The following is a 26,994-nucleotide window of genomic DNA, read 5'->3' as shown; positions in this document are numbered from 1 at the left end:
GGAACTTGACCTGACGCCCAGTCGTTGTTGGTCCCTTTCAGGATTGCTCAACAACTGTTTCTTCCACAACAGTGCCTGTGGCTTTGCCCTCAGGCTTCCATAGATCGCATAGTTTCTTCCAATCTCGACTCATTAGCGTTGACGATTGTGTAGCTCCAAAAGAATCGACAGTCTCGAATGGTAGTCGAGGAGTGTTGAGTAAGAAGAAACAAGGTCATTCGCTTGAGCTACTGTCCTCGGTTTGTAAAATGATAGCCTCCTTCTTGACAACAACTGTCATTACTCTTGGTCTTAAAGAACGACTAATCGAGGCTAAGGCTTTCATCCCAGCTATGATTGACCTCTGCTCTTCTTCCTCTGTTGTCAATTCGACAAGCTGTTTGCCAACCATGAGAAGGGCTGGTTGCCACTGAGTTGGATTTCCAGTAATATGTCCAGGTGGCGGTGGCGGAAGGAGCGACGCATGGCCATCCCAGGCTATCCGCAGTAGGGCTATCTCAACTACTGTACTCTGTTGCATGTTCTGCCTAAAGCCATTCTGATTGGGTAGAGAAGCTTGTCTAGTTGCTGGCTTATGAATATTGGCCATGCCTCTGTGAACATATGCTTTACGTAAAGTCGGTGCATTTATGGCTCATTGATAGCGACAACCAAGTTCTAAAATATCTCCCCCAATCAATAATATCGCATACGCACGCAGACCTTTGTGAAGATTGTACGTGCTATCCGGCCGTGGCCAGCAGTATATATTCTTTACCATCTAGACCAGGCATGCAGGGCCGATCCAAGGCTGTGCAGATCTGGAAGCGACTCCTAAATAGCCGTGATAATCTCAATAGGCAAGGAAGATATCGTGCACTGACGTGACTTTCGTTTCGTACCCGCTGATATTCTTAGCCTGCGTCTGGGAAGTCGCGTACTGATACGCGGAGCGAGTCGTGGAGGCATCGAGTGTTGGAGGTGAAGGATGCAGGTGAGAGTTCGTGTAGAGAGTGCCCGGACTTTCATGGAGGGGCACAGGCTCTTTATACCCCAGCGGGGTAACTGAGCTTCCGAACCAAATGTGGCGGAGCGTCACAATGAGGAGGATCGGATCGCCATGACTTTGTGGCCAGCATGAAGTGGATGCTGGGACGAACGGAGTCGAGAGCGGATGCGCAATATTGTTTAGCATTGGCACATCAACTAGCACTTGCCTCTGACCATTTGCCGTTGATCGCAAGGCGACGCCATGGACCTTGAAGACGTGGCAACGAAACGCATCCAAACATTCAAATTTGAGATTGCGACACTTGGGATGCTCGCACCGGATCTTTTCCCCACATTGCTCAGCCTGCTCGCGCCTGATCAAATGCTCGCGATCGAAATGATCATTCATCACGGTTGGCCGACAATACGTGAAGGAACGCTCCACCAGTGATAGCCGCTCGTCGCCAATGCAGTCTGGGCATTGTGCGCCGTGCATGAGAAGAGGGAAAGGATCAGGGCTACACCCAGTGCTTGATTCTCGGCGGTTCCTTATCGAATATCGTTGTTGCATCCATTAAGCTTGGCGAATCAAATGCCTTGTCGTGTAGAGCGAGCGAAAGGATTGTCGAAACGGCGCAGAAGATGAGCTTCCTGTTGGGTGGAAAATAGAAAATGGTCCTGTAGTGGAGGCGGTTAGTTAACAGACTTCGAAATGAGGCGAGGATAACAACATACAACCCAGGTTTATTGTCTGCTCCCTTGTGATGAATGAATTTGATGGCCATGGCCGGGATGCAACGTCTGGTGACAGGGTGCCGCACAATCATCATCATGATGTCCTCATAGCACAGGGCCTTGGGGCGCCCGCGGCCAACAGTCTCCTGAGACAGAAGGCTTTCGAGCAGTTGAAAGTCCTGATCGGGAGCCAACTCCTGTTGTTGGTGTTCTTCACAATTGTCCAGAAGGTGGGGCCTCGACTACCTTTCGACCGAAAAGCTGCTCGACCGATCCATCTTTCGGCTTCTTCCGTTCGCCATCCACAAGCTCAGCTGGCCGTGCCCCGGTATAGCAAAGAAGTTGGTAGCAGCAGGTAAGCTGTATACGATGTCGTTCGCCGGGGAAAATGCTCGCATCGTAAGCGAGTTGAAGCTCAAGCTGACGAGTAGGTTATCAACGTTCAGAACCGGCTTGCCGTCAATGTTGGGCGGGAGGTGGCCAAAGCGAGGAATCAGAACATGCCTGTAATACTATGGAATGTTAGTCAACCGTAGGCCACGCAGCCGGTCTGCTATATGTGGGATCACAAGCTTTGTCGCACCTTGTATACCCCCTTGGCATCATTCCGATCCATGTACTGCTCGTTAATGGTCGTACACAGTTGTTGGATCTTGCCGAATGTACTCTTCGCCGGTGCCCCATGATTTGATCTTTGAGTTTTCGCAAATGTAAAGGAGGGAATGCTGCGTCGTCTGTCGCTGCAGATTCTTGATCGTCTCCTCCCAGTCCCCAACCTTCAAGTCTTCGCAGTATCTACCGAGTCACCAGAATATATTAACACTGGCCTTGCAAGAGAATCCCAAGATATTTTGTATGCATCCACTGCACGACAAAGCGGACGTTGCCCAACTGTGCTCTGTGAGCGGCATGCTTCTCAGCCGAGAGCTTCGGTTGCTGCTTCGCAGCTCGATTTGCTGCCTCTCGTGCAACAAATCCTTGAAGAAAAGGGGCATTGCTTTCCTGAATGAGACTTGCGGTGGCTAGACGGGTGCGTGAGGAGGTGATCACGTGGGGCATCGTCTAGGCAGAGCATTTGCCGTCGGGAGACGCTCAAAACCTGCGAGTGGAAATGTGCGATTATTCCGACCGAAACGAGAGTGTGAGGATGAACCAGTAGAGAACAAGGAAGCGAAGTGAGCGAGCGCAAGGCGCAGAGGGCCTCGCGGCCCTTTAATAACTACCTAGGTACCTAGGATGTAGTTACCAGTGACATTGTATACTCGTGCCACGCCCCACTATTTTAGGGGCGGGCACGAGTAATACCTGCCCCGCGACCTCTCCCGCGTGCCTGGTTCCCCTCAATCCTAGAGCCCACTAGAATGTTGGTAGTTTCCGCTGGGCCTTATCGCACCGCACAGGATGCACGTCGGTGTCTTGACTCTTCAATGTCTGGCCTTCTTTTTCATGACAGACAGCCTCCCGCTGATGTCGCGTCCGCGCCCACGGCAATCCTTATTCCCCGTAGGCATACAGCACCCGACGACGGAAAATTGACAGTGATACCTGGTTCAATACGCCAAAACGCAGATGAAGCTTCACAAGCCCACACAATTCGCACACGGATATAAGGTAGGCCTGACTGGAAAGGCCGAAATGGATATGATTGGCCGAACAGAGTAGGCCGCCTATAGGGTAGGGAGCCACCTGCGGAAACACGGGTATCCCCAATGGCGGCCCAACATGGAAGGGCAGCAGGTCGACGGTACTCTGAACATCAGCTCATTCAAAGCCGCGGTCAAGGTCCCTGTACAAGCAGAAGCCGTGGTGGCTTCGGCCCCCAATGAAAGTGAAAGGCCAACGACGTCGTGACCTCATTCTGAGGAGCATTGGTCACAGCACTGTGTCGCGTGGCACTTTTTACTCATCACAATAGACCAGACCGTTGCACGAAAATCACCCGAGCGCACTGTCTGCTATTTCCAGAGACTCACCTGCTGCACCATCATGATCCTGTACCATTTGACGCTCTTTTGCGCAGGACAGGCCTCGCTGTAACCCCGGGCAGCTACGTCAACCTACTTGAGTACACGGGTTTCTCCATCAAAACCTCGGGGCGAATTAGCAAGCCGGCGGCCGCACGCGTAGATTGCCTCTCTGCCTTGGCCAAGTTTCCATCATGGCGAGTCTACGGGATCAGGACGCCCAGGATACGAAAGCCGTCCCCGAGCCAGTCAAATCACCATCGACTTCAGGACAACCGGATACCCGTAACATCGAATCTGGCCAGACTGCATCATCACTCGCCACTCGCTTGGGCGACGTGGTTGATGAGAACTCACCCCTCCTCAGCAGCAATGAGTCGGATTCAGACGATGCAGCAAGACCAACTCCTGCCCTACAGCACGTCGACGAGACGCAGGAAACCAAGGGGTTGTGGTACATGATCATGCTGACTGTCAGCATGGGCGGTTTGCAGCTTGCATGGGCGGTTGAGCTGTCGAATGGATCTCCATATCTACTATCTCTCGGCCTTAGCAAGTCACTCATGGCACTGGTATGGATTGCTGGGCCGTTGACGGGCACTCTCGTTGTGCCGTATGTCGGAATGATTAGCGACAACTGCCGCATGCGATGGGGCAAACGTCGGCCATTCATGGTAGGTGGCACTATTGCTACTGTTGCTGGGCTCATGTTCCTCGCCTGGGCCCGGGAGATTGTTGGAGGTGTACTAGGCATCTTTGGCGCGGACCCGAAGTCGGAAGGTGTGAAAGTTGTCACCATCATCGCCGCTGTGATTGGTATATATGTGCTTGATATTGCCATCAATACCGTCCAAGCCGCCATTCGCGCCTTTTTTGTGGACTGTGCGCCTGCTCATCAACAAGAGGAAGCAAATGCGATGGCGAGTCGGGCTACTGGCATTGGAAACATCATAGGATTTATTGCGGGATACGTGAATCTTCCGGCATACTTGTGGTTTCTTGGAAACAACCAGTTCAAGATTCTTTGTGCCGTGGCCAGTATTGGACTAGCAATCACAATTGCACTCAGTACGATTAGTATTCGTGAAAGGGATCTTCGAAGAGACGGTTCTCCTATCAAGAAGACGCCAAACATCGTCACATTCTTCTTCAACATCCTCAAGTCGATTAAGCGACTGCCCCCGCAAACCAAACGAGTCTGCGAAGTCCAGTTCTTTGCCTGGGTTGGATTTTTCCCGCTCCTGTTCTACACCTCTTCGTACATTGGAGAGATTTACGTCCAGCCATACCTGGAGGAGAATCCCGACATGACGCTCGAAGAGCTGGAGGCTTTGTACGAACAAGCCACCCGCATCGGGACATTTGCGTTACTGGTGAACGCCATTGTAAGCTTACTCACAAACATATTTCTACCCTTCTTCATTGCGCCTACTTTCGACGGTCACCCGGTGTCCGTCAACAAACACACTGGTCAACCTGTTGCGACCAAGACAACTGGACTGCCGCGACGATCATACCTCGACTATTTGAGAATACCAGGATTCACCCTTAAGCGAGCCTGGCTCGGATCACTGGTTTTATTCGCAGTCTCCATGTTCTGCACCGTGCTTGTCCGGTCCGTTGCAGGAGCCACGGTCTTAATAGGTTTGGCTGGCATCACCTGGGCCATGGCTCTGTGGGCTCCATGGGCCATCATCAGCGGTGAAATTAGTCGGCGAGACGCCATTGCTCGGGTACAGAGGCTTCAAAATATGGCACCATGTCAGAGCAATGGCCCTGATGCACCGTCGTCCAACGGAAACTCGCAAGACATGGATGCTGAATTGGCTGATGATGAAGAAGAAGTGGACCAAGCCGGCGTGATCCTGGGCATTCACAATATGGCCATTGCAGTCCCCCAAGTCATCGCCACTGTGGGATCAAGTATAGTGTTCAAGTTTCTGCAGAAGCCACGGGGTACGCCTGGTGACCACAGTTTTGCCATTGTCATGGCACTTGGGGGCATATCTGTCCTGGGCTCTTGCATCTTTGCCGTTAGAATTAAAGATGACGTGGATGCGACGGAGGAGGCTGTTCATGACGAGGCTCGGGGTGCTTTACTCGCCGACGAAGACGCAGGGAACTAGGTCGCAATAGACAATGCCCTCAAGGCATATATACATTTGGGGAAGGTGATAAATGATCCGGGCGTATGAGTTGACGCAATTTTTCTTGGGGTGGTCAGATTTGTATGTCCACATCCCATCTGCTTGGATAAACAAACAATTGAATTTGATTTTTAAGAATACTGGTTGTCAGCGGACAAGATGAACAATTTCTGGCTAGTCAAGTGCCCTTTTTTTTTCTAGAAGTTATTCGCAAACCCATATTCCTCTATCAACATTCGAACAACAAGCCCCTTCCCCGAGAATCCCAATCTTCGTCGGCCTCCCAAAACACCAACGGAAGAAGGAGCCAAGCAACAGGACAGCTCACCCATTTTTACCCGTCACATTGATCGTGTCCACAGTTTCCCCCGCGGCATTTGGGGGCCACAGTCTTTGGTTTACCATCACAAGTCCCGAGATATACCCTCGTCTCACCAGGAACTATGCCGAGTGAAACGTCATACGCTGATACACCACCCCACAGGTAGCACCACATTGCCTCATGTTCGTCGCAGTAGGTGTGCTGACAGTCTGACCTGTAACGCGAGGGGACGTCACACCGGATCTCGGTTGGCAGAGGACCTGGGACGTGAGTAGCCTGCGGTCTCGATGCCGTACTGAAGTAGTGGCGATGAGTGACTGTGGGCGTTGGGCAAGGAATTCTGTCCCTGTCGAGGAACCTTGCGGTGCAAAGGAGAGCGAAGAGGATGATGGGCTTGTGGGAAAGCATTTTAACCATGTCAGGATATGTATATATATATAATGACAATGTGCGGTCTGAGGAGCGGCAAGACAAGGTAGGAGGGAAATTGGAGGGGTCTCGTTTTTTCTTCTCCCGCCCAAGGATCGGATTGAGAATTTACGAGGAAGGAGTATATGATATTTCTTTTTCCTCAAGGGTCCATGGTTGATACATCTAGTGGAGTACTTGGTCTACTTGGTTGAATATCGTTATAGGAAAAGAAAAGGGCAGGAGCAGCCGTTGTGAAGCCAGCGCAACGACGACGGCAACAACAACATGACGCCATATAGAAGCACAGGTGTGACCTGGATGGGACGGATCGTTGCGTCAAAGAATCATCACTGCATGGCCTTCATTCCAGCCTTCACCCACATGGTCAAGCACAGTGCCACGCCGGCCATCCACGCCACGCTGCGCAGCCCGGACAACTTTCTGTTCCCGCCGAGCTTGACGTAGCAAAACACGTAGGCGAGCCGGGCGGCGAGATAGCCGATGCTCAAGGTGTTGAGGACGCACGCATGAAGCCCGACCTGGTTGGCGGCGAGGACACCGCCTGCGAAGAGGCCCAGGGATTCGAAGCCATTCTCAGAGGCGCCCTTTGCGCGGAGGATCATCTGCTGGCGCTGGACGGAGAAGAATTGTCAGTTTTCTTTTTTTTTTCCCTTTTTTTTTCCGTCTTTCTTTTGGACATGGGCGGCTTGCAACGCTTACGGGCTTGTCGATGGCTTCGCTCTTGAAGACGGCGTCGCGCAAGGCTCGCGGGTTTGCGTTATCGTACGTCTTGCCGGAGCAGGCGACGGCGAACATGTGAGGGCCGAGGCATGTTGCGACGAAGACGGCGGGGATCTAGGTTAATGAGTTGGTTGGACACGAGGCATACGCGGGGGTCGTGGGCTCACGGTGAAGTAGGAGAGGTTCTTGGTGAAGTCGAGGCTAATTGCAGACATAGTGGGCACTGCTATCCTGGACTAATTTTTCTTGGAGAAAGTGAGAAGACGTATGTGATTATGTATGTTCCTCCCGTTCCGTTGGGGTGTTTTGCAGCTCAATTGAGGGCGCGATTGATGGAGTTGAGAGTCAAGAAATCAGAAGCGGCAAACTGAGTCGTGGCGCGACGACTCGAATACCCACGATGTGACGCGCCGAGTTTCTTGATGATCCGCCTGTGGCTGGGCCTGGCTCAGCCGGCCGCTCGCGCCCTCGAGCCTCGTGCAGTGTGGAGATAATTTGGGGTATCAATCACGGGTCGGTTGTCTAAGGGGGCATGACCAATTACTGTTGAGTCTGTCTGGGCGTTGCCTCGTAGAATTTCCATATGGTTCCAAGGCATTCTCACCAATCATTATACACGCTGAACAACATCCCTTCGCTCAGCTCCATCCAGGCACCAGCTATCTGGTACATGGTTCATTCGTGATTGTCGTGGGCTTGGCGGTGAGGCAGAGTGAGAGTCGCGAAGTGAAGGCGCAGAGGAGGATCCTGGCTGTTGTCGCTGGTCTGGCAAAGGCGAAGAAGACAATGCAAAGTGTGTGTTTCATTCTGTTCTACACGCAAGAGTCAACAACATAGCCCTTGTTCACACATGCACCGGAGCGGGAGGGTCAAAGGCTTCATAGTCGAATCTTTGTTTCATACAGTTGCCGCCACACGCGCAACTCATCGTAAAAGTTCGTATATACAGTGAAAAAATGCATCGCAGCGGCTCTTGCCTAAATAGTGGAATATATCGAACACTGAATGCAAAAAAAAAAAAAAAAAAAAAATACGTTAACCGATATTTCTGTCATCATAATGCAAGCACTATCATCATGCTTAGCTGTCATTTCTTTTCAATGGGAACCCGCCCTGGGTATCTTTGTTTTAACCACTCTTGCTTGCATGCTTGCATTCTCTCTTTGTGGTAGTGCAGCTCCTGCATATCGTGCCTAAGCAGAAAACCGTTTCGCAACAGCCCTATTTCGTATCTTGGTATCCCAGCCACCACCGTTCCAAACTTGGCCATTCCATGAGCTGTCCTGTTTTGGTGGGGGCGGCGATTGAGAGTTGGTACCAGGATTAGGCTGTGGCTGACCATTCCATACTTGCCCATTCGTAGGCTGAGGTTGAGTAGCTGGCTGAGTTGGTTGAGGCTGGACCTGGGTTTGCGGTTGAGGATGGTTTTGATTTTGAGGCCCAACTAAGCCTGAAGATGGATTTGGAGCCGCCCAGTGCTGGACTGGACCTGGATTGCCTCCTTGCTGGTAGATTTTAACAGAGTTGACGACCCAAAAGGCATTCGCAAACTGTTCAGGGTTGCCAGAAACATATGCCTCGCAAGTAGGGGCCAGAGCTGCACACTTAGGGTCCGCGTACCAGACCTTTCCAGCCCAGTCGCCACAAAAGGTGGTGTCAAAGACAATCTGGTGATTCTTGAAGAAATTGTCAATGTTGCAAGTATTTCCACCCACGAATCGAGCAGTTGGCGCTCCCCAGCTGCCGGGGTTGGGGTTCTGGGAAGTAATGTCCTGGGGAATTCTTGATCGAGGGAAGAACCAGACCGCAATGTGATCGGAAGTCCATTCAGTGGCATAAACACCACCTCCAATGGCGTTGAAGCCGTCGCCATAATTGGAATTATCGGCGGTGTCCTGTTTGCAGCCACTTGAAACACCAGAGGCACCACAGTTCGTAGAGGCAAACCTGGTAGAGGGAAGAACGCCCTGGTTAGACATTATGCAGCCGTCCATTGTGTGAAGAGTAATGGAATTCTGGGCTTGGGAATTGACACCCTCAAGAATGTCAATTTCGCCAGATGTTGGCCAATTGTCGCCGAACATCCAGAAAGCTGGCCATGTGCCACAAATGCTACCAGGCATGTGGGCTATGTCGGCAATGAACAGACCACGAGTGAATGACTTTTTGGACGTAACACGAACTGACTTGCGACCTTGGGGGGGGTTCTTGGTCTTGAAGTCAACGCCCATATATATCCCCCCCTGGGCGTAAACGGCAAGGCCTTCCTTGTTGGCAGTCTGTCCATCAACATATTGAACGAAGCCCTTTGTAGGATCTGGTTGTGTGAAGAAGTCGAAACTGTTGAAAAAGTTGGTAGTATCGTAAGTAGTGTCAAGTTGGTAACCCGCATGAGCAATACCTGCAGAAAAAAGCACAGTGCTAGCGAGGGCCGCGAAGCGACCTGAAAAGCGCATGGCGACTGAATGTAGGATTGCCGTCGAGGTTTGGTATGGATGCTTCGTCGAATAATAAAGTGAAAATATGTGATTTTTTGGAGGCGGTTTCGCTGTGTGAGCCGGCACGACAGCGTCAATGCAAGCGGTGAAATAGTAGGAGCAAGGATCTTGCGAGACTATTCCCGGCGCGCAGTGATATGAGAGATGAAAATGCCTTCGAGTTTCTCTGCTGCGCTAGATAACGTAATGAAGCCGTCACCAGAGCCTTGTTTCCAGCATGGACTTGGATGTGAGGGAGACAAGAGAGAGCGAGAGAGAGAGAGAATAACTGTATCGCACTTGCAGTAGCAGCTACCAAGAAGCCTAGAGAGTGAAGGCTATGGAGTAATGTACAAACAAGTCTCCCAATGAGATAACGCTGGTTTGCCTTGAAAGTGCCGAGACTAACAATAGGCAGGCAATGAATGTATAAGAGAGGGCGGCTGAGGAATGGCGTCCTCAATATAAAAGATCGAGTTGATCAGGAACTGAAGACAGAGTCCAAAGGAAAGGAATCAATTGTTGGGTGGGAGAACAATGATAACCAACGACTAGAAGGTGGACAATTGAAGTTAAATGACGTCTTTCTCTATTCAATAGAGAGGCTGGTAGTCCAAAAGAGGAAGATGGATGAATCTAAGACGAGAAACACAATGTTCACCAGCTGCCGGAAGGATTGAACGGCAGGGAACAAAGGATGCGGGAACCGTCAACGGGACCGAAAGCCTGGGGCAGTGCCTGCACAAAAAGGAGAGAAGAAGAAAGGTGGTGAAGAGTGACTAACAGAGACGTGTTGGACGTCGGACGGGAATCCAGGTATCTAAATACGGTTCATTGTTTCTCTGGTCGCCTGGCTGTGTCTGTTGGGTGTCGGTCACGGATCCTTCCCCCCCTTTGCCCCCCCGGTCAAGCCCTCCGTTTCTGGCGTTTCCGAGCATCAGGATGTACATTGTCGGTAGAATAGAAAAGGATGGGAGGTATTCCTATGTTGCTTCTGGCCCACTATTAGCAACATGTTTCCCGCGGTGTTGCAGTCGTGGTTTTCCAGGAGCCAACAAGAGCGAGGCGGGAAGGCTAGACTGCTGGGCGTCGTCAGCCAAAGAAGTGGAGGCTGGTGAATCTGAGACTCTGGTGTTGTTACCGAGGGGCCAATCAAAGCCTGTGAATGGCAACGCCAAGAGGCAGAAGGGGCAAGACTGCTGCTAAAGTCCTGTCCGTGCCTGCCACTGGCGCTCAGGTGGGGCAAGCCACGTCTAGTGTTCGTCAGCGTCCGCAAGTGTTCGTCCGCTGTGTGCTCCCTGCACCTTCCCTACGCACACTTGGCACACCGTCTTGTGTGGTCAGGCAGCTACGATGCAGCTTTCACGGTTCGTCCATTGTACCTTTGGGCTTGGCGCGCGCTTTGTGGTGTCGATTGATAGGCAAGACTTCCTTACCCGGCTTGTGTCCATGGCACGTGTTCACAGCCGCACGGTATCTCGACACACAAACGGGCGACCTCTTCAATGAGATATTGCGCGAATTTGCCCCAGTTCCGTCACATTCTCCAAGTCAGGCCCTTTGTTCACCCGGGCCAACAATCCTTGGCGCCTCTTCACGTCTAAGAAGTCGACATAAAGCATGCTATTGGGTCATTCATGGCAAACAACAAATATACGTCCCCCCGGACATTCGAACTTCAGAGACTGAGAGCCCCAAGTCGCACGGCACCGAGTCCCTTACCGATGAAACGCCGAGACCAATAGGAAGATTGAAACAACGCAGTTTGACTGCACAGTGAACGGGTGCGTTTGGGCTCCGTAGAATGTTTGCCGCCTTGCCCCATCCGGCCGTCATCCCAACTCGACCATGACACCCCAAACTTGACTAGCCATGCAGGAACAAGAGCATGCCTGTGCCTGACACACTCTGACTGTTTGACAAGCACCGATATCCCCGCTTGGCGAAACAGAGGAAATATTCAACAACTGCCGGCTATCCGACCCTGATCCTCGCCAGAGAATTAAGCTCTCCCACAGTGTTTGACGCCTGTGTCGAACATCACATGATCGATTCGCAGGCCCCAAGAGCCTCTTTTATTGAAACATTGTTGGACATACAAAACACTAGGGTTCTGACAACCACCTTGATTTAGGAAAGTTTACTTTCTACGGTGTGTATTATCTTGATTCGACAAGCGAATCGATGCGTCATGTTGGCGCACCGTGCACCATCATTGTGCGACATGCACTTCGCGCTGAGATGCAGTATATATGGAATTCATACTCGCTAGCCATGGACTGTTTTGCGCCGCCGAAATATCCATCAACCATCAATTTACCATCATTAATGCGAGTGAGAAACCCACAACTTGCTCCACCTTGCTCGCTTTCTGGCTTGCAGACCTTTATCATATTTTCCGGGGCCAAATGACGACGATCCTATGCAAATAAGCGCCATGGGTGAGAAGCCAGCCATCTCATAATAGCATCTACGTTACTACCTTCTTCCTCCTGCAGCCCCAACATTTCTGATAATAGCTTACGGGTCCAAGACAACGGCCCACTTACCACGATTTGGCCAATTGCAAATAACGTTCCTCGAGCAAGGCATTTCCGACAGAGAACACACAGACGTATCCGATGCTCGATTCACGTTTTACAGTGCCTCCCTTAGATGCACAAGACTGTTGTGTTGGTCAGCAACTGTTTCACGGTCTCTCCTTTTGCATGGCAGAAGTTCCGTCCTGTAGCCCTTAGGCTGCGATAATGACCCGCAAACACAACCGTAAGAAAATCTGCACCTCAGCCACAACACGAGAACAAAGAAAGTTGTGGTGCTTCCATGATGACGATTTTTTTTTTATCTCTCCCTTTAAGCGAAAAAAAAAAATTCCCGCAACCCACAGTACTCCATATTCCAGCTTTTAACTTCAGTCACTTAACCAAAAAGCGACTCGCCGCCCTTTCCTCCTTCGAGCTACGTACATCGACTTTGAAACAGCCAACGCAGTCAGAAGGTGGAACCAACACCAGAGCAGACAAACCGCTGGGTTTTCCTCGAGATCAATCATCCAACAACTGTGTCCCTCAGTCTCTGCAGATCCCCATACGCACCTTCTTGTCTGGTGCACTGCCCGGTGTCAAAATATGTTGGCTGGCCCTTTGTGTGCTGCAATACAGTGAGAGGCAATGAGTATTTGCACACCCCCAGATCACTCCACGCCACCAGGTAAGCAAATACACGTCTCCTGTTTCAGCTGGAGTGCATACATAAGATGCCGCTTCCGGATCAGGGTTCCTCTTCAGCAATATCCAGCAAAGGTCCGTATCTACAAACGGGGAATGATTAAAGGCCGTCCGGAAAGAAAGGTTACAAGCCTCTAGACACCCATCCTGCTTCCTTCCACTTGTCATCAACATACCATAGCTAGGTAGATGAACAACCCTCTCACCTGTGTCTTCTGGTTGTTGCTACTCCGTCCTTGGTACAGCAATCGCCTCTCACCTTTCCGACTTGTCTATGCTGCTGATTCACAGTTCCTGTAACTACTTGTGCTCCCCCTCAAACCCATCAATGTGATATAGTCCCTAGTATCGACATTTCGTCTCAACCCCCACTCCTCCGATCCAATCTTCGGCATCCCGTCCCGTCCCGGCAACCGCAAACAAGGTTCATCCTTACCTCCCCAAGTCATTTCCTTGCCAACGGAGTACAAAGGACCAGATCATGTTGATCATGCTCGGCGGCGAAAGTCACGGATGAGCGCCAACCAACAGCCTGGTCGTGATAATCATGCTGCCTAACAGGCGCAGGCCGCCCAGTGCCAACACCATATTCTGTCTGACGCAACGTCCAATAAACTCCGGTCGTCGTCGACGCCGGCTCCCTCCCGTAACCATCTGTATGGAATTCTCCTACAGCTACATCGTGTTACAACACGGAAAGTTGGTGAGACGTGATGCCGTACATTGTAAAAATAAGCCATACGTAAACTATACAAGTACAGCGAAGAAAAAAAAAATAGAAAAATAAGGTATCAAAATACCACGAGCATCAATATCATGCTCAAGAAGAAGAAGTCCTTTGAAGATTAAAAATGTGACAACGCCTGTGAGGGCCGTCTGACAGGGTTGGTAAGTTGTGTGTTGGACAATAGAACAACAAGATAAAGACGGGACTAACAAATTCCTCTCCTCCCCATTAGCCCTTGCCTCGTGCTCCCTGAACACCAAAAAAAAATTTGCCCGTCCGTGTGGAAGAGAAAAAAAGTAATAAATAATAAAAGCATCTGTATCTTCTTTTTTCGGCTCCTAAAAACGCCTCTCAGTCGTGGTGACGATTCATTGAGCCTATGCACCAAACCAAATGCATATCGTCACGTACCATCCAAGATAACCCAACGTCGTGTAACAAGGCCGTCGTGTATGTCCTGGTGCTCATTCTTTGGCCGCATGTCGCATAGACCGGCCGTCAGTTGCTTTCATGGTCTCATCTGAACCTGGCCTACCCCAGACAGAATTCTCTTCTCTCTCCCCTTGCAACCCTTTTTCGAAACATCCAATCGTGAAGAGAACGGGTATTAATATGACACAATGAAGGGTAACTCAAACAGTCGCAGTTCGCTAGGCCGGGGAAATTCTATCCAATCTCCATTGGGCTATCAAGCTCCGCGCTACCGCCCCCGATGTATAAACGCCGTGATTATGTCAATGTGAGAAAATCGCTTGACAAGCTTTTTTGAGCTGCGGCAAGGCTGCTGCCACCTGCTTGTGCCATGACAGGGTGTTTTTTTTTCACTGCTCCTGCAAGTGATAGATAACTGGAAAAAGTCCGGGCGAGTGACAGCCTAGCCACAGTCATAGCTTCACCCACTTGCCCGTCAGTTTCCACCAGATAACAGCAATAAAGTCTTCCTTGAAGCGTTCCCAGGGGTTTCTGTTGAGCCAGTAGCTGAACTCTCGGTAGTGGTACATTTCGCCCCAACAGTCTCGACCCCATTCGCAACCAGCCATGTTGACAACAAAGTCACGCTCATACTGATTGTAATGGAAACGAGTGTTGTTCTTTCCAGAGCCGTCGCCACATGCGGCCGGGGGGAAGCTGTTGATTTTTCGTTGAGGCAAAAAGCCAGTGTGCTCTCGCACCCAAGCATGATTTTCGTAGAGGGTCTCTAAAGCATCTTGCTCCTTGTGCTCCCAAGCCATGTGCTTCTGCTCGTAGGCCACTGGATCCCACCAGATATCCAAGAGGCGTTCGGTCCAGGCGCTGCGACGCACGAAGAACGATCCCAGGTTGAAGCCAGAGCAGTCCTGCGAGAGAAGCAGATTCACAGAGTTGATGTTGCCATCCCCCACTGGGCTCGATGCGAATTTGTCAAGGTACGGGTAGGTGAGGGGATGGGTGATATTAAGCGGGTTGTATTCGTTGATATCGCGGTACACATGGTTTTGGAGATTATCGAAGAGGTGATCCTGTAAGGAGTACGAGGGTTCCATTACATATGTGTTGAGATCAAGCCACCAGAACCTACAGCGTTGTTAGTGACGGTTCTTTTGTGACTGATGCCCATCATGAAAGAAGACTGGCGACATACCATTCGGCATTGGGGTATTTTCTCATAGCACTTCGGACGTAGTCAACTTTTTCCCAGCTTTCTCGCCATTCGTGGGCATACTTCTTTCTAGTCTTCATGTCGACGATTTCGAGGTCATAGCCCCATCTTGTAGCATATTTTCGCTTATTTCGTACGCTGTCCCGCTCGATTGCCCACTCTCGGGCACCTTTCCATTCCATGACACCTCCTCCCACGTTCGCTGCAAGGATGATGACGAATTTTGAGCCGCCTCCACCCCAACTTGCTCTTCGATACCAGTAGACAAGAGCTACGCAAATCTGGTGTCAGACATCGTCCGACTCAAACTTTGGTCGCATCCCAAACGGCGCGGAGATACGGAGCACTTACGAGAATGGTAGAAGACGTATAAGCAAAGTAGCAAAGCAAGGACAATAAGAAGTCTGATCTTCAGCTTTCGACCCATGCGACCAGAGATTGATCGTATTCTTCCAATCAGTGGTATATTCTGACCACGGAAAGGCTTGTCCTTGTCGCCATATCGGGGAATTGTATTATTCGAGTTGTACCGCGGAAGGTTGCTTGAAATGCGTCGCAAGTGGCGAGCAAAGAAGCCCGAACTATTTGTTGCGAAGGACGGGTAACCGTTGGCACCGAGGTGTCGCATTTTTGCAGATTCCCAATGTACCGGGCCGGAAGGGGGAGCATTGGCTGGGCTTGACCTGCCACTGTTGATATTCAGGCCGGGGCTCGACCAGCCACCACCGGGGACTGGTGATGGGCTACGCGATAGGGACATTGGAGTAGCAGGTGTACCTAAGCACGACATGAGGCGTTAGTGTGTCTGACGGTGGAGCGAGTTGTGCAATCGCGTATGACTTCGGCATGTAACCTGCAGGACCGTGGTGTCACAGGGGTGAAGGTGATGAACCACCAGACGGCACAATATGGCCAGAACGTACCAAGGATGGGCGAGAGAGGTGCTTTGTTTGCCAGCGCAGGGCGAATCTCAAGAAAATTGCTGGATTTCTGCTCGCTCAGAGTATGGGCTCCGGCCGAGGAGCGTCGTCGGTGGTGGGACGGCACAGGCCGGTCGTTGACGGAGCTCGAGGAGCCGGCGGTCAGCTTTGAAGAAGCCAGTTTGAATGTTTGGCCGTCGCTGTCGAGTATGAGGCTTGCTAGGCGCGACCAGTCATCCGCAAGGCCGCCGGCTGGGATGAAGATAGTGAGCGGAGCACGATGCCTCAGCTAAATTCAACGGGGGATGCGCAACTCTGGTTTCGCGGGAATCGGATCGGCTTTCTGGGACTGAAATGGTGCCTCGTAGAGGAGAAGAGTAGAGCGCGCGACGCACGAGAAGCCACCGTGGCTCCTGTGTCCCTTGTTCCCAAAGGGGGTACTGCGTACCGTTAATATCGTTTTGAGACGGGAAGTAATAAGTAATATCAACTCGCACGCAGAGAGGGAGAAAAGAGAGGGAGGAGACTGGAAGTGTTGGCGACGAGGCGCGCAGACCACTCACCAGTTGATCTTGACACGAACCAAAAGAGAGGTGCCAGAGCACAGCCGTTACTTGCAAGAATCCGGGACTTTAAAAAAAAAAAAAGAAATTCAGCGATGCTGCAGAGAGTAGACAGCTAATCAAGGCTAGGTAGCACAAGAAGTGTCGCTCTGGCTTTTCGTTACGCAAGACTCGAGTGAGATGAGGCTTGGCCGAGAAGTGGCTTGGGTTGCAGGTACTAGCACCGCAATAGCATGGCAAACGGGCTCATTGGTTTGCAGGAGAAGGGCTGAAAAGGCGCTGTAGAACTCTCAGTCTCGTATCTGCAACTTTCTGACAGCCTTGACTGAAGCGTTACCCCGAGCTTAGTGTTTTTTGTTGACGAGTTTTGGCCGAGCACTTGAGCGCACCGGGCACGGAAAATCGGCCGCGAAACAGGCAAACAGGCAAACAGGCTAGGGCGGCAAGTAACCCCCACGTACCTGCTGTTATGATGTGCGGCAGGGAGGCACACAAGTACCTAGGTACTCGGTACTCGCACAACAGGTGAGACCATCCCATCTCTGTGCTCTTGTGCTCCACGTCCGTACTGGAGTAGTTCCATGTCTCCTCATCTTATTCTTGTTATTATTACTAAGACCTAGGCAAGTACTAACTTAGCATTGTGCCACTGAGGCCACCAGCAGAGATAAGAAGTCGCACGCAATCTTGGTGGCCGTCCCCAACAACAAGAGGGCCAAAACATAAACTCGACGTGTTTGCGCGCGACGCAAAAGAATTTGCTGGGCGCCCGAGCAAGCAAACGACAGGGTCTGCAGATTGCGGCGGCGGGGGCGTCATTGACGTGCTCCGTAATATTTTATCAGGTCTGGTACTCAAGTATGGACTAGTTATTAGTTACCTACCAGGCAACTAATAATATGTACGGAGTAGTGACTCCGTACCAATGCATACAGTCCTTCTCCCGACTACAAGGCACAACAAGCTGGCCCAGGAGCGAGCGAGCACTCGAGGGAGCATGCCGTCAACTCATGCAAAAGCTGGTCAATTTTGGTTCCGGCGCATTGCTAGGCTTTGCTCAGGGGCGTGAATTTGACTTTCTCGGCATTTTCCTTCATCTATCGCAAAAGTTCTGGCTGGGTGCCCCGTAATTTGAGGTCAGTCTTGGCGCAGCCGCCAATCACCAGCTTCGCAGTGGTCAATGGCTGCATGTAGCGAGGAATCAATGCTAGCAGGACCGACCAGTTGACCTTTAGCAGGTGCTCTTAGTGGTTGCCCTACTAACTATTAGTTTCCTACTAGTGCTGTCTAGCCCTTCTGCTTGCCTTGCCTTCCTCTTTCAACGTTACATCTTCTGCCGCCTTGCTCTGTCTTGATGCTATTACGGCTTGTGCTTGTGCAGTTGCAGTCGCGCACATACAATACGACACCATCGCACACTGCATTTTTTATTCCTCTGGCCGACGTGTTATCCGCTCCCAAAGCGGATGAACCTAGGCACGACAACTTTCCCCTAGCCCGCATGCAAACGGAGGAGTACTCCGCCCTATTATGGCCAGTGCGCGCCCAGCTCTGGTGGCAGAACAGAAAAAAGAGAAAAGGGGGAGGGAATCAGACTCAATGGCCAGGCCATCAGAGGATGGTGTCACTTTGTCATTGAACGAGAGGAGAGCCTTGATGACATGCCGAGCCCATTCGTTCGGACGTGGGGAGACCAGGCAGGTTGTGGATAGCCAATTCCAGCTATCGTGGGCACTTCGGCCATTTGGCTACAAGACATCTGCCAAGACTAAAGGACTATCGGTCCCGTTATTGCAGGGAGTCAAGCAATTGGCTAATAACAATTAACTAATTCTTGGCGAATCGGCACATCTCTGGCAGGCCACTGGAGCAGTAATAAATAGTATAACAATATGTACTATAATGATCACAAGCCAGCATCTCCTCCTGGTCAATGGAGAGTGGTAGAATCCATCATAGCAAACTGCTACAATGCTTCTCCCGTGTAGTTGAATCGTTCATGGTTCATGTTGTTGGATCTGCTCTGGAGCATCCTTCTGGGCCGGAGCGCGCTGTGTTGATTGCCCGGCTTGGCAATCAAGAGACAAGACCAATGTTGAACTCCAGAGCCAGGGCTTGCAAGATTGTAGAATCCGCGTCCTCCAAATACCAAATTTGCGCCAGATGTAGTGGGTTCGGTCAATGGCAAATAGGTTGCTCCCATGGTCTGCGCTGATCTGACGTCCCGATTGTGCATGGAACAGAAGCTTTTCTGTATGTATGTTGGGTGGTTCCGCCGTTTTGTTGGCCTCGGATGTCCGTGAGTTTTTGCATTCGTCTGACTGGATCGAACGGTAGCCTCGTCTCTTGACGTTCGTCCTTGGACCCGGCTGCCTGATCGCAATTCATATATATATGTACTGGTCACGCGAAGCAGTCCGGTTGGAAGATTGGGTTGAACAAGCAAAGGAGTCTGTACGAAACCGAAAAAAGTACCTGAAGCCGAAGAATAACAATAATAGTAAAAAAATGGATAAATAAATAAAAATAGTACCAGGCCCAACAGAGGGCTACACATTGGACCATGAGTCCATGACCACCGGGTCTAGATCCTCATGAACCGCACGTATGGCAAGTCCAGGGTAGCACGACTTGTCGTATTCACTGGAAAACAGAAGCTGGGGAACAACAATACTACCACTGGACGGACCCCTGCGACACCCAACCAATTAAAAATCCCCGTCACAACGGCGCATAGCGACAACCAATTGAATCACAATGTTGCCCAGAACAAGCGCCGTCATCAGACTAGCATCTCAACTTCCAACCATCCAAATCCACGAGGCGACACTTAGACGCCGACGTCGACGCGGGAGCAGATGCGCCATAATGGAGCCCTCGCTTTATTTAGCATACGGCCATGAAACCTGAAAATAGGTGCATCATAACAAAATGAACCACATTGCGCCGTGTTTCTGGCCACCCTGATGCGGCCGCCGAGGTTGGGCTGCGACAGTGCCAGGTTCGCCGTGGTCCTATTGTCGCGTGATTTATTCTTCTCCCATCTACAATCGTACTTCTCATGCCTCTTGTCCATTCAAATTTCGTGCCTAGGCATTGTTTCGTCTTTGTTTAGAGCCGTTGGCTCTAATGGTCTTTCGCTATTGTCTTTGTCTCTCATTTTCTCAACTACCCTCTCATTCTCGATTCTACATTTTCCAAGTTTTCGTTTTACCCTCCAGCGTCGAGTTAGTTACCCATCGTTCGTTCCACTCATTGATTCTTGCGGCGGTATTTGAATGTTGAGAGTATCGTCCAGTTACTTTGTTGACCTGCGTTTGTGAACCACATCCCTTTGTCGACCTGCAATTTGGTCACGACTCTTTCCCAAGTGACCGTCCAGTTGTCATTGAGATATTCATCCGCGATACAACAGCCTTTGTCGACCGTACATGCTGAATACGAAAATAGAAAAACGTCATGACTCCACCACCTGAATACCACAATGGACAACTGGCTCCCACAAACAACACAAAAGCAGTGGAAGAGTGGGAAGAGTGGGAAGATAACGATGTCATCACTCCAATAGACGCAGGAGAACAGGTTCAAATCTGCCTGCCTGCCAACGCACCGCCTCCGCCATCAAACAGGAATACAAAATCTGCGAATCTGAGGGCGTCCAGGCTAGCAACGCCCAGAGTGCGAAGAATTAGATCACGCCAAAGGCAAAAGGCTCAAAATGCCAAAGCTGGAATCCACCTCATCACTGACATGTCGGTTTTCCGCCGCAATAATCATGCCACGAACAACATGCGCAGTCCGCCAGGCCGAAAAGGAAAGTTTGTCGACGCCGCTGCCCTGAGAGCCCTGGAAGGGGAACCTAGTTCAGCATCAGTCGGGAACTGGAACTGGTTGAAGAAGGGAAGTGGGAAGACTCCTGAGCCAGCGATAGAAATACGGAAAGATCGAAATAAGGACCAGCAGTTGTCACCAGAGGACAGGCCCATCGTCATTGGAATCTCGCTGGAATCGTCAGATGTGGAAGGGCAGGAGATTAGCCCTCAAACTGCGCTGACTGACGACTCGAGAGCTCCGTTTCCTGCGCCCGAGCTGAACAATCACCATGCCCCCCAAGCGGCCAAGGTTGGAGTTCAGGGACACAAATCCGTCTGGTCCCCTGATACGCCAAACACCTCATACTCGTTTGGATCGAACAATGTGGCATCTAGCCTGTACTCGCAATTCATCATGCCAAATCAGACTCCCAAAGAACAGGCCCGCCCCCCGGTTCCGGCACTGCCTTCGAATTACAAGAAGGCCGCGCACCAAAGGGTTTCGAGCCTTGACCTAGGGAAAAGTCGACAAGGGGATGATGAAAGTGGCACACCATGCACTCTCTTCGAAGAAGATGGGGTTCCAAGCCCACAGAGGCAACCCAAGTCCAAGGAATTTGGTGCCAGCCCTGATAGTGCCAGTTCAAGATCACACGGTTGGTGGGATCATGTCGTTACACCCTTTGTTGACAAGAAAATGTCCTTTTCAAGTCGAAAGTACAAAGCTGAATCTCCAAAGTCACCCAAATCCCCCAAGTTTCACAAAGAAATGTCCAGGGATGGGTCATGGGAAAACCTCGATGTCAAGGAAGAGTCTCGATCAAGACCATCTCCAAACGTTGCTCCGGCACCAGTACAAGCACCGATTGTTCGAACACCAACACCACGCCGAACATCACCACCACAGTCTGATACAATACATGCAGAGAACCCTCAAAGTCTCTTGACAAAGACACAAATGTCTGCTGCAGGGCCGAGCATGAGACAGACACCGCGAATTGTCATTAGTCGCGACAGCCCATGCCCATCAGATATTCCACCACCTTACTCACCACCCAAGAAGAAGCAAAATGGCAAGCCCATTAGATATCGAGCCGTCTTCCCACCTGGACACCCGCTCCATTCTCAATTTCCTCCTACCCCGAGACCGGCTTCTCCGGGGCTAGCCGGCACAATGACTTCCCAGAGAGGACACCAAAAAGAGAACCTGAACCACGCCTCTGCTGTGCCCACGACGCAAACACAGCCGATTACTACTGAGCCCCTTCCCGTGCGAGCAGTGGGGACATTCGTGACTCAAGAACACGCATACTCTGCCGCAGGCAGCGGACACAAAGTCGAGCGGCGGCGGCGGCGACATGAAAAAGAGGATATCATTGCTCGCCGCGCCGGTGGATTCTGGAGAGGACGTGGCTGCATCTCGTCAAGGGGCTGTTTCGGACGCACGGGTCGTGAAGGCCGCAAGAGAAGACGGGTCTGGATGGCAATCTGGGCCGGCGTCGTTGCCTTGATCCTTCTCATCATCTTGTTGGCAGTGCTGCTCACACGCAACCACACCCCAGCAGAGGCACCGTCTATCTGGGTCAACTTGACGGACTTCCCGCCCATGCCCACAGGAGTCTTGACTGTTGTGGGACCGGATAATACCGCTGCTAGATCTGTTTGTACTGAACCATCTACGCTCTGGAGCTGCTCTCTACCCAAGGATCAACAATCATCTGTTTTGCCATATAAAGCAAACCAGCCAACGCTGATTATGCAAATCCAATGGGACAACGGAACTCGTCGGTCGTGGAACGTTGCCAACGGAGATGCACCTGCACCTTTATCGCGCAGAGCATTCGGAGCAGCATCTCATGCCCTGAGTGTCGTAAGGCGTGATCCAGCACCAGCCGAGTTCTCTCCCAATCCCGCGGCTCCAAAGTTCAGAGAAGTGTGGTTCCTCGGCGAGACAACTGACAACATAAAGTCGGACCAGAAAGGCGGCGAGCCAGCACCCTTCTACATCAGCCTCCTCAGGTCGACAAACGACACTGTGCCGACACCAAGTGTCTCCCGCAGAGGAGTCAGTCCCAATATTGGCAACACGACGTTCAAAAATCTCATCCCGCCTCCAGACTTGGAAAAGGACGGCACGTCCGCCCCGGCAGTCATGATTCCCAACCCCGTCCAGCAGCCTATCCGTCTCTTTGACCGTGGCCTAGCCACCGAACACTACGGCTTCTACACATACTTCAAGCGCACCATCTTTCTCAAATCAGTCAACATCCAGAACAGCACGGACGACAATATCCCGCTGGATGAGGACGGTGGATGCCGCAAAACAGAAGCCTCTCATCTCGTGACGTGGGGCGACACCCGGCTTCACGTGCAGATTTGGACGCGAGCGCTGTCAAGCAATACGTCCTCGTTGCTCAAACCGGATGGCAGTAAAGGAATTGGCGGCACAGGTGAGCTCGTTCGGCCTGGGACCATGCCGTACCCCGTGACTATTACGCAGGACACGCATGGCGGAGATCCGGATAAGAAGCTCGTCTGGGATCGTCCCATTGACGATCGACTGCAGGTTGCGACGACGGAGGCGCAGGCGCTAGTCAATGACATGGGGAATGGGGGAACGTGGGTCAATAAGAGGGGGACTGGGGATGCCAAGTTTGGAGGGTTTGATGGAGGCAGCGGAGGATGTAAGTGCGAGTGGGTGAATTGGGTGTAACTTTGGATCAATGCTAAATATCAGTTGCTTGGAAAGTGATGATATGTACAACGTTGTTATGATGGAGCACGTGACGTACCGGTTTGTAAGATGAGGTGGATGGGTGGGAGGTGGGCGTTGGGGGGATCTACTGCGCTCCAAATCTAAGTTGCAATTACGTACAGCCGTCTCTTTTAAAAGCATTCATCAGTTGATAACTTAATTAATACAATTTCCAAAATTGTACATGTACACAGCCACTAATAGGAAAATTGCTTTGATTCAAGCCGAGTTCCCCACCACGGCCCGAACAGCTGCCACTCTGAAAAGGTGGGGGGAGCTTAACAACCTCGTCGATTTCAAAAACCACACAACTTCTCAATTAGCACCACCAGTTTTAACCACCCTCTCCAACTCGCCATCAACCAATGCTCCTCCTCCTCCGTCCACGATGTCGCTCTCCCCAGTCTCTGCTTCCACGTCACAGCAAACACCACCCTAATAGAAGTCGCCTCCAGAAGCGAACCCTGCTCAGCCTCGCCATCGAATCGTCATGCGATGACACGGCCGTCGCCGTCCTCTCGCATGCACCGCCCTCCACAACGCTTCTCTTCAACGAGCGCATCTCCTCCGATAACCGCGCCTTCAAGGGCGTGCACCCCGTCATAAGCGTCCAAGGCCACAACTCGTCCCTCGCGCCGCTCGTCCAGAAGGCGCTCCAGTACCTCCCCGATGCCTCGCCCTCCACCCCATCCATACGGATCCCCTCCGACGACGGGGCGCTCCTGATGAAGCAACGGCCAGACTTTGTGTCCGTGACAAGGGGGCCCGGGATCATGGCCAATCTAGCCGTGGGATTGAACATGGCCAAGGGCCTGGCAGTCGGATGGGACGTGCCGCTCGTGGCGGTCCATCACATGCAGGCTCATGCCATGACGCCCCGGCTCGTGAGGGCGTTGGAGACCGACGCCGGGGGGTGCAGGGACAGTCGCGGCCCCGAATTCCCGTTTTTGTCGCTCCTCGTTTCCGGCGGGCACACGCAGCTCGTCCACTCGACGGGACTGACGGGGCACCGCATCGTCGCGACGACGGGGGACATCGCCATCGGCAACCTCCTCGACCAGACCGCCCGCGTCATCCTCCCCGCCCATGTCCTCCACGCCAGCCCAGACGTCATGTACGGCCGGCTCCTCGAGTCGTTCGCCTTCCCCAACAGCCCGCCCCACGAGCAATACTCCTTCTTCGAACCGGCTGCGTCCCGCTCCGACGAGATCGACACCCTCCCTACAGGATACGCCTGGGACATCCCGCTTCCCTTCCGCAACACACGCCGCCTCGCATACTCCTTCTCCAGCATCCACACGCGGGTCCATCGCATCGCCGCCTCCAATCCCACCATGTCTCTCGACGAGCGCCGCTCCTTGGCCAGGCACACCATGCGCGCTGCCTTCCAGCACCTGTGTTCACGGCTTGTCGTCGCTCTTGAAGACAGACCCGAGCTGCGACCAGCTGCAAGGACAATCGTCGTCTCGGGCGGCGTTGCTTCAAACAAGTTCCTGATGCATGTTTTGAAAGAAACCCTCCGCGTCAGGGGGTATCCGGACACGGAAATCATAGCCCCGCCGGTCAAGTTCTGCACGGATAATGCCGCCATGATTGCGTGGACGGGGATGGAGATGTTTGAGAGGGGGTGGTGTTCGGATTTGGGTGTCTTGCCGGTGGGAAAGTGGCCCATGGAGATGGACGGTGGTGACGGAGATGGGATATTGGGTGTCGGGGGTTGGATAAAGAAGGGGGGCACACAGTAATGACGAAAACGGGTGACAGGTTTAGTGAGACGGTGCATCATCTGTATTATATATCTGGTCTCCAGGTGCAGACGGGAGCTGGACTCTACATGCATGTACGATATACAGGACCAGGAAGCAAACGCGTTAAGACGTTTCTGTAGTGTGTATGATAATTGTGTGAATCGCCACCACATACATATACACACACACACACACATGACACACACAAGTTCAATGTGCACTCGGGTTCAAAAACAATGTAAACACAATGAAATAAGTCTCTGCTTATCTTCTTGTACAAGTTACATTGCCGGCAAAGACAGCTGCAACCCTACCCATCTGCCGGCTCTCTCTCCACCAAGCCGTCCACACTCATCTAGTCCAACTCGCTCGTGACATTGCTAAACTCTCCCTTCTCCAACTTGGTCTTCCAGAACACTGGGTTCGTATCCGTGAAGCCGTGCTTCACCCAGCCTTCCTCCTTGACATGGTACAAGTTGATGAAGCCGCCAGAGTAGGCATCGCGATGCGTAGCCGCCAAGATGCTTCGCCTACCAAGCTCCAGGGCATCCTCAACGCTCAAGTCATAGTTGTACTCGGCGTCGAGAACACCATACGCAAATGTCTGGCCGGACCCGACGCAGAACAAGTTCCCCGCGAGCCGGGTACCGTCGCTGTCGACGTAGTACAGCGCGGGGCCCTCCTCCTTGGTCACGCCAGCGCACATGGTGCCCATGCTGAGTCCCATGCCCTTGTAGCTGTAGACCAGGTTGGCGAGGATCTTGCTGGCGGCCGCGACGCTGATGCGGCGTTTGTGTCGCAGCTCGTGGAGGCGGCACTGCATGCCGAGCCAGGCCAGCCAGTACTGGCAGTCGGCTGCACCGCCGGCCATGGTGCCCAGCAGGACGCTGTTGATCTCGATGACCTTCTTGACCGTCTGGGAGGCGATCCAGTTGCCAGCCGTGGCGCGGGAGTCAGTAGCGACGATGATGCCGCCCTGGAAACGGAAGGCGAGCGTTGTCGTGCCGTGAGCAATCTTGATGGGACAGTCGGGATTTGATCGGTCATCTGTGGCGGCTCGGAGCCAAGATGACGGCTGCGTTGCGCATGTTAGCTTTCTGACTCGGTGGATTCTCTTTGGGAAACCAAAGCGTCCATTTTGATGACGGGCGCTTCTTTCTAGGGCTGCTTGACGAACCTGAGAAATGGGAGGCATGGCAAACTTGGTGGTCAGGGACGACGTGGCATCCATCATTTCCTGTGCCTCGTTCTCGAACGGCTCATTCTGCTCATATGCCGGCCGGCTGTATCTAGATACAAGAGTATCCATGGTAGCGATAGAGAGATGAAAGTGGGAGGTGACTCGGTCCGCAAAAGGGCTTCGTGATGCCCAGTTCGGTTCGTTGGTAGAACACGGCCGGGAATGCTAAGGTACGAGTTGACAGCCAGAAAGCTGGCGGAGGTTAATAGTTGTGGGAAGATAGGTAGAGTCGTGGCGGATTGATGGTGCAGGCCGCTTCAGGATGGAGACGTGTGTGGTTGAAGGTGCCTATGGAGCCTATGGAGGAGGTTCGACGTTGGCAAGTCAGGCAGCTTCCGTATCGCGCGTCACCAACAGCAGAGCAGCAGAGCTTCTTGGTCCAGCCGGATAACCAATCAGAGTGCAGCATGGACTGGAGGTACCTGCATGGCCGGTTACATAACACGGACCGAACTGGAGACTGGAGTGGAAAGTTGGTGCCTTATCGCCTGGCACACGGAGTGAGTGTATTACATGGCGACGATGACGAAAATGCTTCGTCTTATCCTACACAAAAAAAAATAGAGAATTTGGGTCTATTTAGTTGGCCTGGTTTTA

General features: G+C 52.1%; 9 protein-coding genes across 9 annotated transcripts; 3 read left to right on the top strand and 6 right to left on the bottom strand.

The window, feature by feature from the left end:
- Positions 1–214: 214 nt before the first annotated feature.
- Positions 215–589, bottom strand: J3458_004734 (uncharacterized protein; the record flags this gene model as incomplete). The annotated part of the gene is made up of 1 exon (XM_066118387.1): positions 215–589. The coding sequence occupies one exon, from the start codon at positions 587–589 to the stop codon at positions 215–217; it is 375 nt and encodes a 124-aa protein (XP_065976991.1).
- Positions 590–1,946: 1,357 nt separating this feature from the next.
- On the bottom strand, positions 1,947–2,320 carry J3458_004733 (uncharacterized protein; the record flags this gene model as incomplete). Its single annotated transcript, XM_066118386.1, has 2 exons — positions 1,947–2,216; positions 2,288–2,320. 2 exons carry the CDS (start codon positions 2,318–2,320, stop codon positions 1,947–1,949), a joined length of 303 nt encoding a protein of 100 aa, XP_065976990.1.
- A 1,542-nt stretch (positions 2,321–3,862) lies between these two features.
- Positions 3,863–5,794, top strand: J3458_004732 (uncharacterized protein; the record flags this gene model as incomplete). Its single annotated transcript, XM_007817396.2, has 1 exon — positions 3,863–5,794. One exon carries the CDS (start codon positions 3,863–3,865, stop codon positions 5,792–5,794), a length of 1,932 nt encoding a protein of 643 aa, XP_007815587.2.
- A 1,101-nt stretch (positions 5,795–6,895) lies between these two features.
- Positions 6,896–7,504, bottom strand: J3458_004731 (uncharacterized protein; the record flags this gene model as incomplete). Its single annotated transcript, XM_007817397.2, has 3 exons — positions 6,896–7,180; positions 7,269–7,403; positions 7,457–7,504. 3 exons carry the CDS (start codon positions 7,502–7,504, stop codon positions 6,896–6,898), a joined length of 468 nt encoding a protein of 155 aa, XP_007815588.2.
- Positions 7,505–8,482: 978 nt separating this feature from the next.
- Positions 8,483–9,745, bottom strand: J3458_004730 (uncharacterized protein; the record flags this gene model as incomplete). The annotated part of the gene is made up of 1 exon (XM_007817398.2): positions 8,483–9,745. One exon carries the CDS (start codon positions 9,743–9,745, stop codon positions 8,483–8,485), a length of 1,263 nt encoding a protein of 420 aa, XP_007815589.2.
- A 3,817-nt stretch (positions 9,746–13,562) lies between these two features.
- On the bottom strand, positions 13,563–15,692 carry MNN10_1 (alpha-1,6-mannosyltransferase). The gene is made up of 2 exons (XM_007817399.2): positions 15,342–15,692; positions 13,563–15,274 (listed from the first exon to the last, which is right to left on the bottom strand). Exons 1-2 carry the CDS (start codon positions 15,539–15,541, stop codon positions 14,605–14,607), a joined length of 870 nt encoding a protein of 289 aa, XP_007815590.2. The 5' UTR covers positions 15,542–15,692; the 3' UTR covers positions 13,563–14,604.
- Positions 15,693–19,659: 3,967 nt separating this feature from the next.
- Positions 19,660–23,560, top strand: J3458_004728 (uncharacterized protein). Its single transcript, XM_007817400.2, has one exon. It carries the CDS (start codon positions 20,302–20,304, stop codon positions 23,365–23,367), a length of 3,066 nt encoding a protein of 1,021 aa, XP_007815591.2. The 5' UTR covers positions 19,660–20,301; the 3' UTR covers positions 23,368–23,560.
- A 163-nt stretch (positions 23,561–23,723) lies between these two features.
- Positions 23,724–26,810, top strand: J3458_004727 (uncharacterized protein). Its single transcript, XM_066118385.1, has one exon. The coding sequence runs from the start codon at positions 23,775–23,777 to the stop codon at positions 25,152–25,154; it is 1,380 nt and encodes a 459-aa protein (XP_065976988.1). The 5' UTR covers positions 23,724–23,774; the 3' UTR covers positions 25,155–26,810.
- On the bottom strand, positions 25,513–26,466 carry PRE2_1 (Proteasome subunit beta type-5; the record flags this gene model as incomplete). The annotated part of the gene is made up of 2 exons (XM_066118384.1): positions 25,513–26,232; positions 26,335–26,466. The coding sequence occupies 2 exons, from the start codon at positions 26,464–26,466 to the stop codon at positions 25,513–25,515; spliced, it is 852 nt and encodes a 283-aa protein (XP_065976989.1).
- Positions 26,811–26,994: the final 184 nt, after the last annotated feature.

Source organism: Metarhizium acridum, assembly GCF_019434415.1.
Source record: "Metarhizium acridum strain ARSEF 324 chromosome Unknown scaffold_29, whole genome shotgun sequence".
Lineage (NCBI taxonomy): Eukaryota > Fungi > Ascomycota > Sordariomycetes > Hypocreales > Clavicipitaceae > Metarhizium > Metarhizium acridum.
Note: the sequence above shows the minus strand (reverse complement) of the source record. Positions and strands in the feature narration are given on the sequence as shown.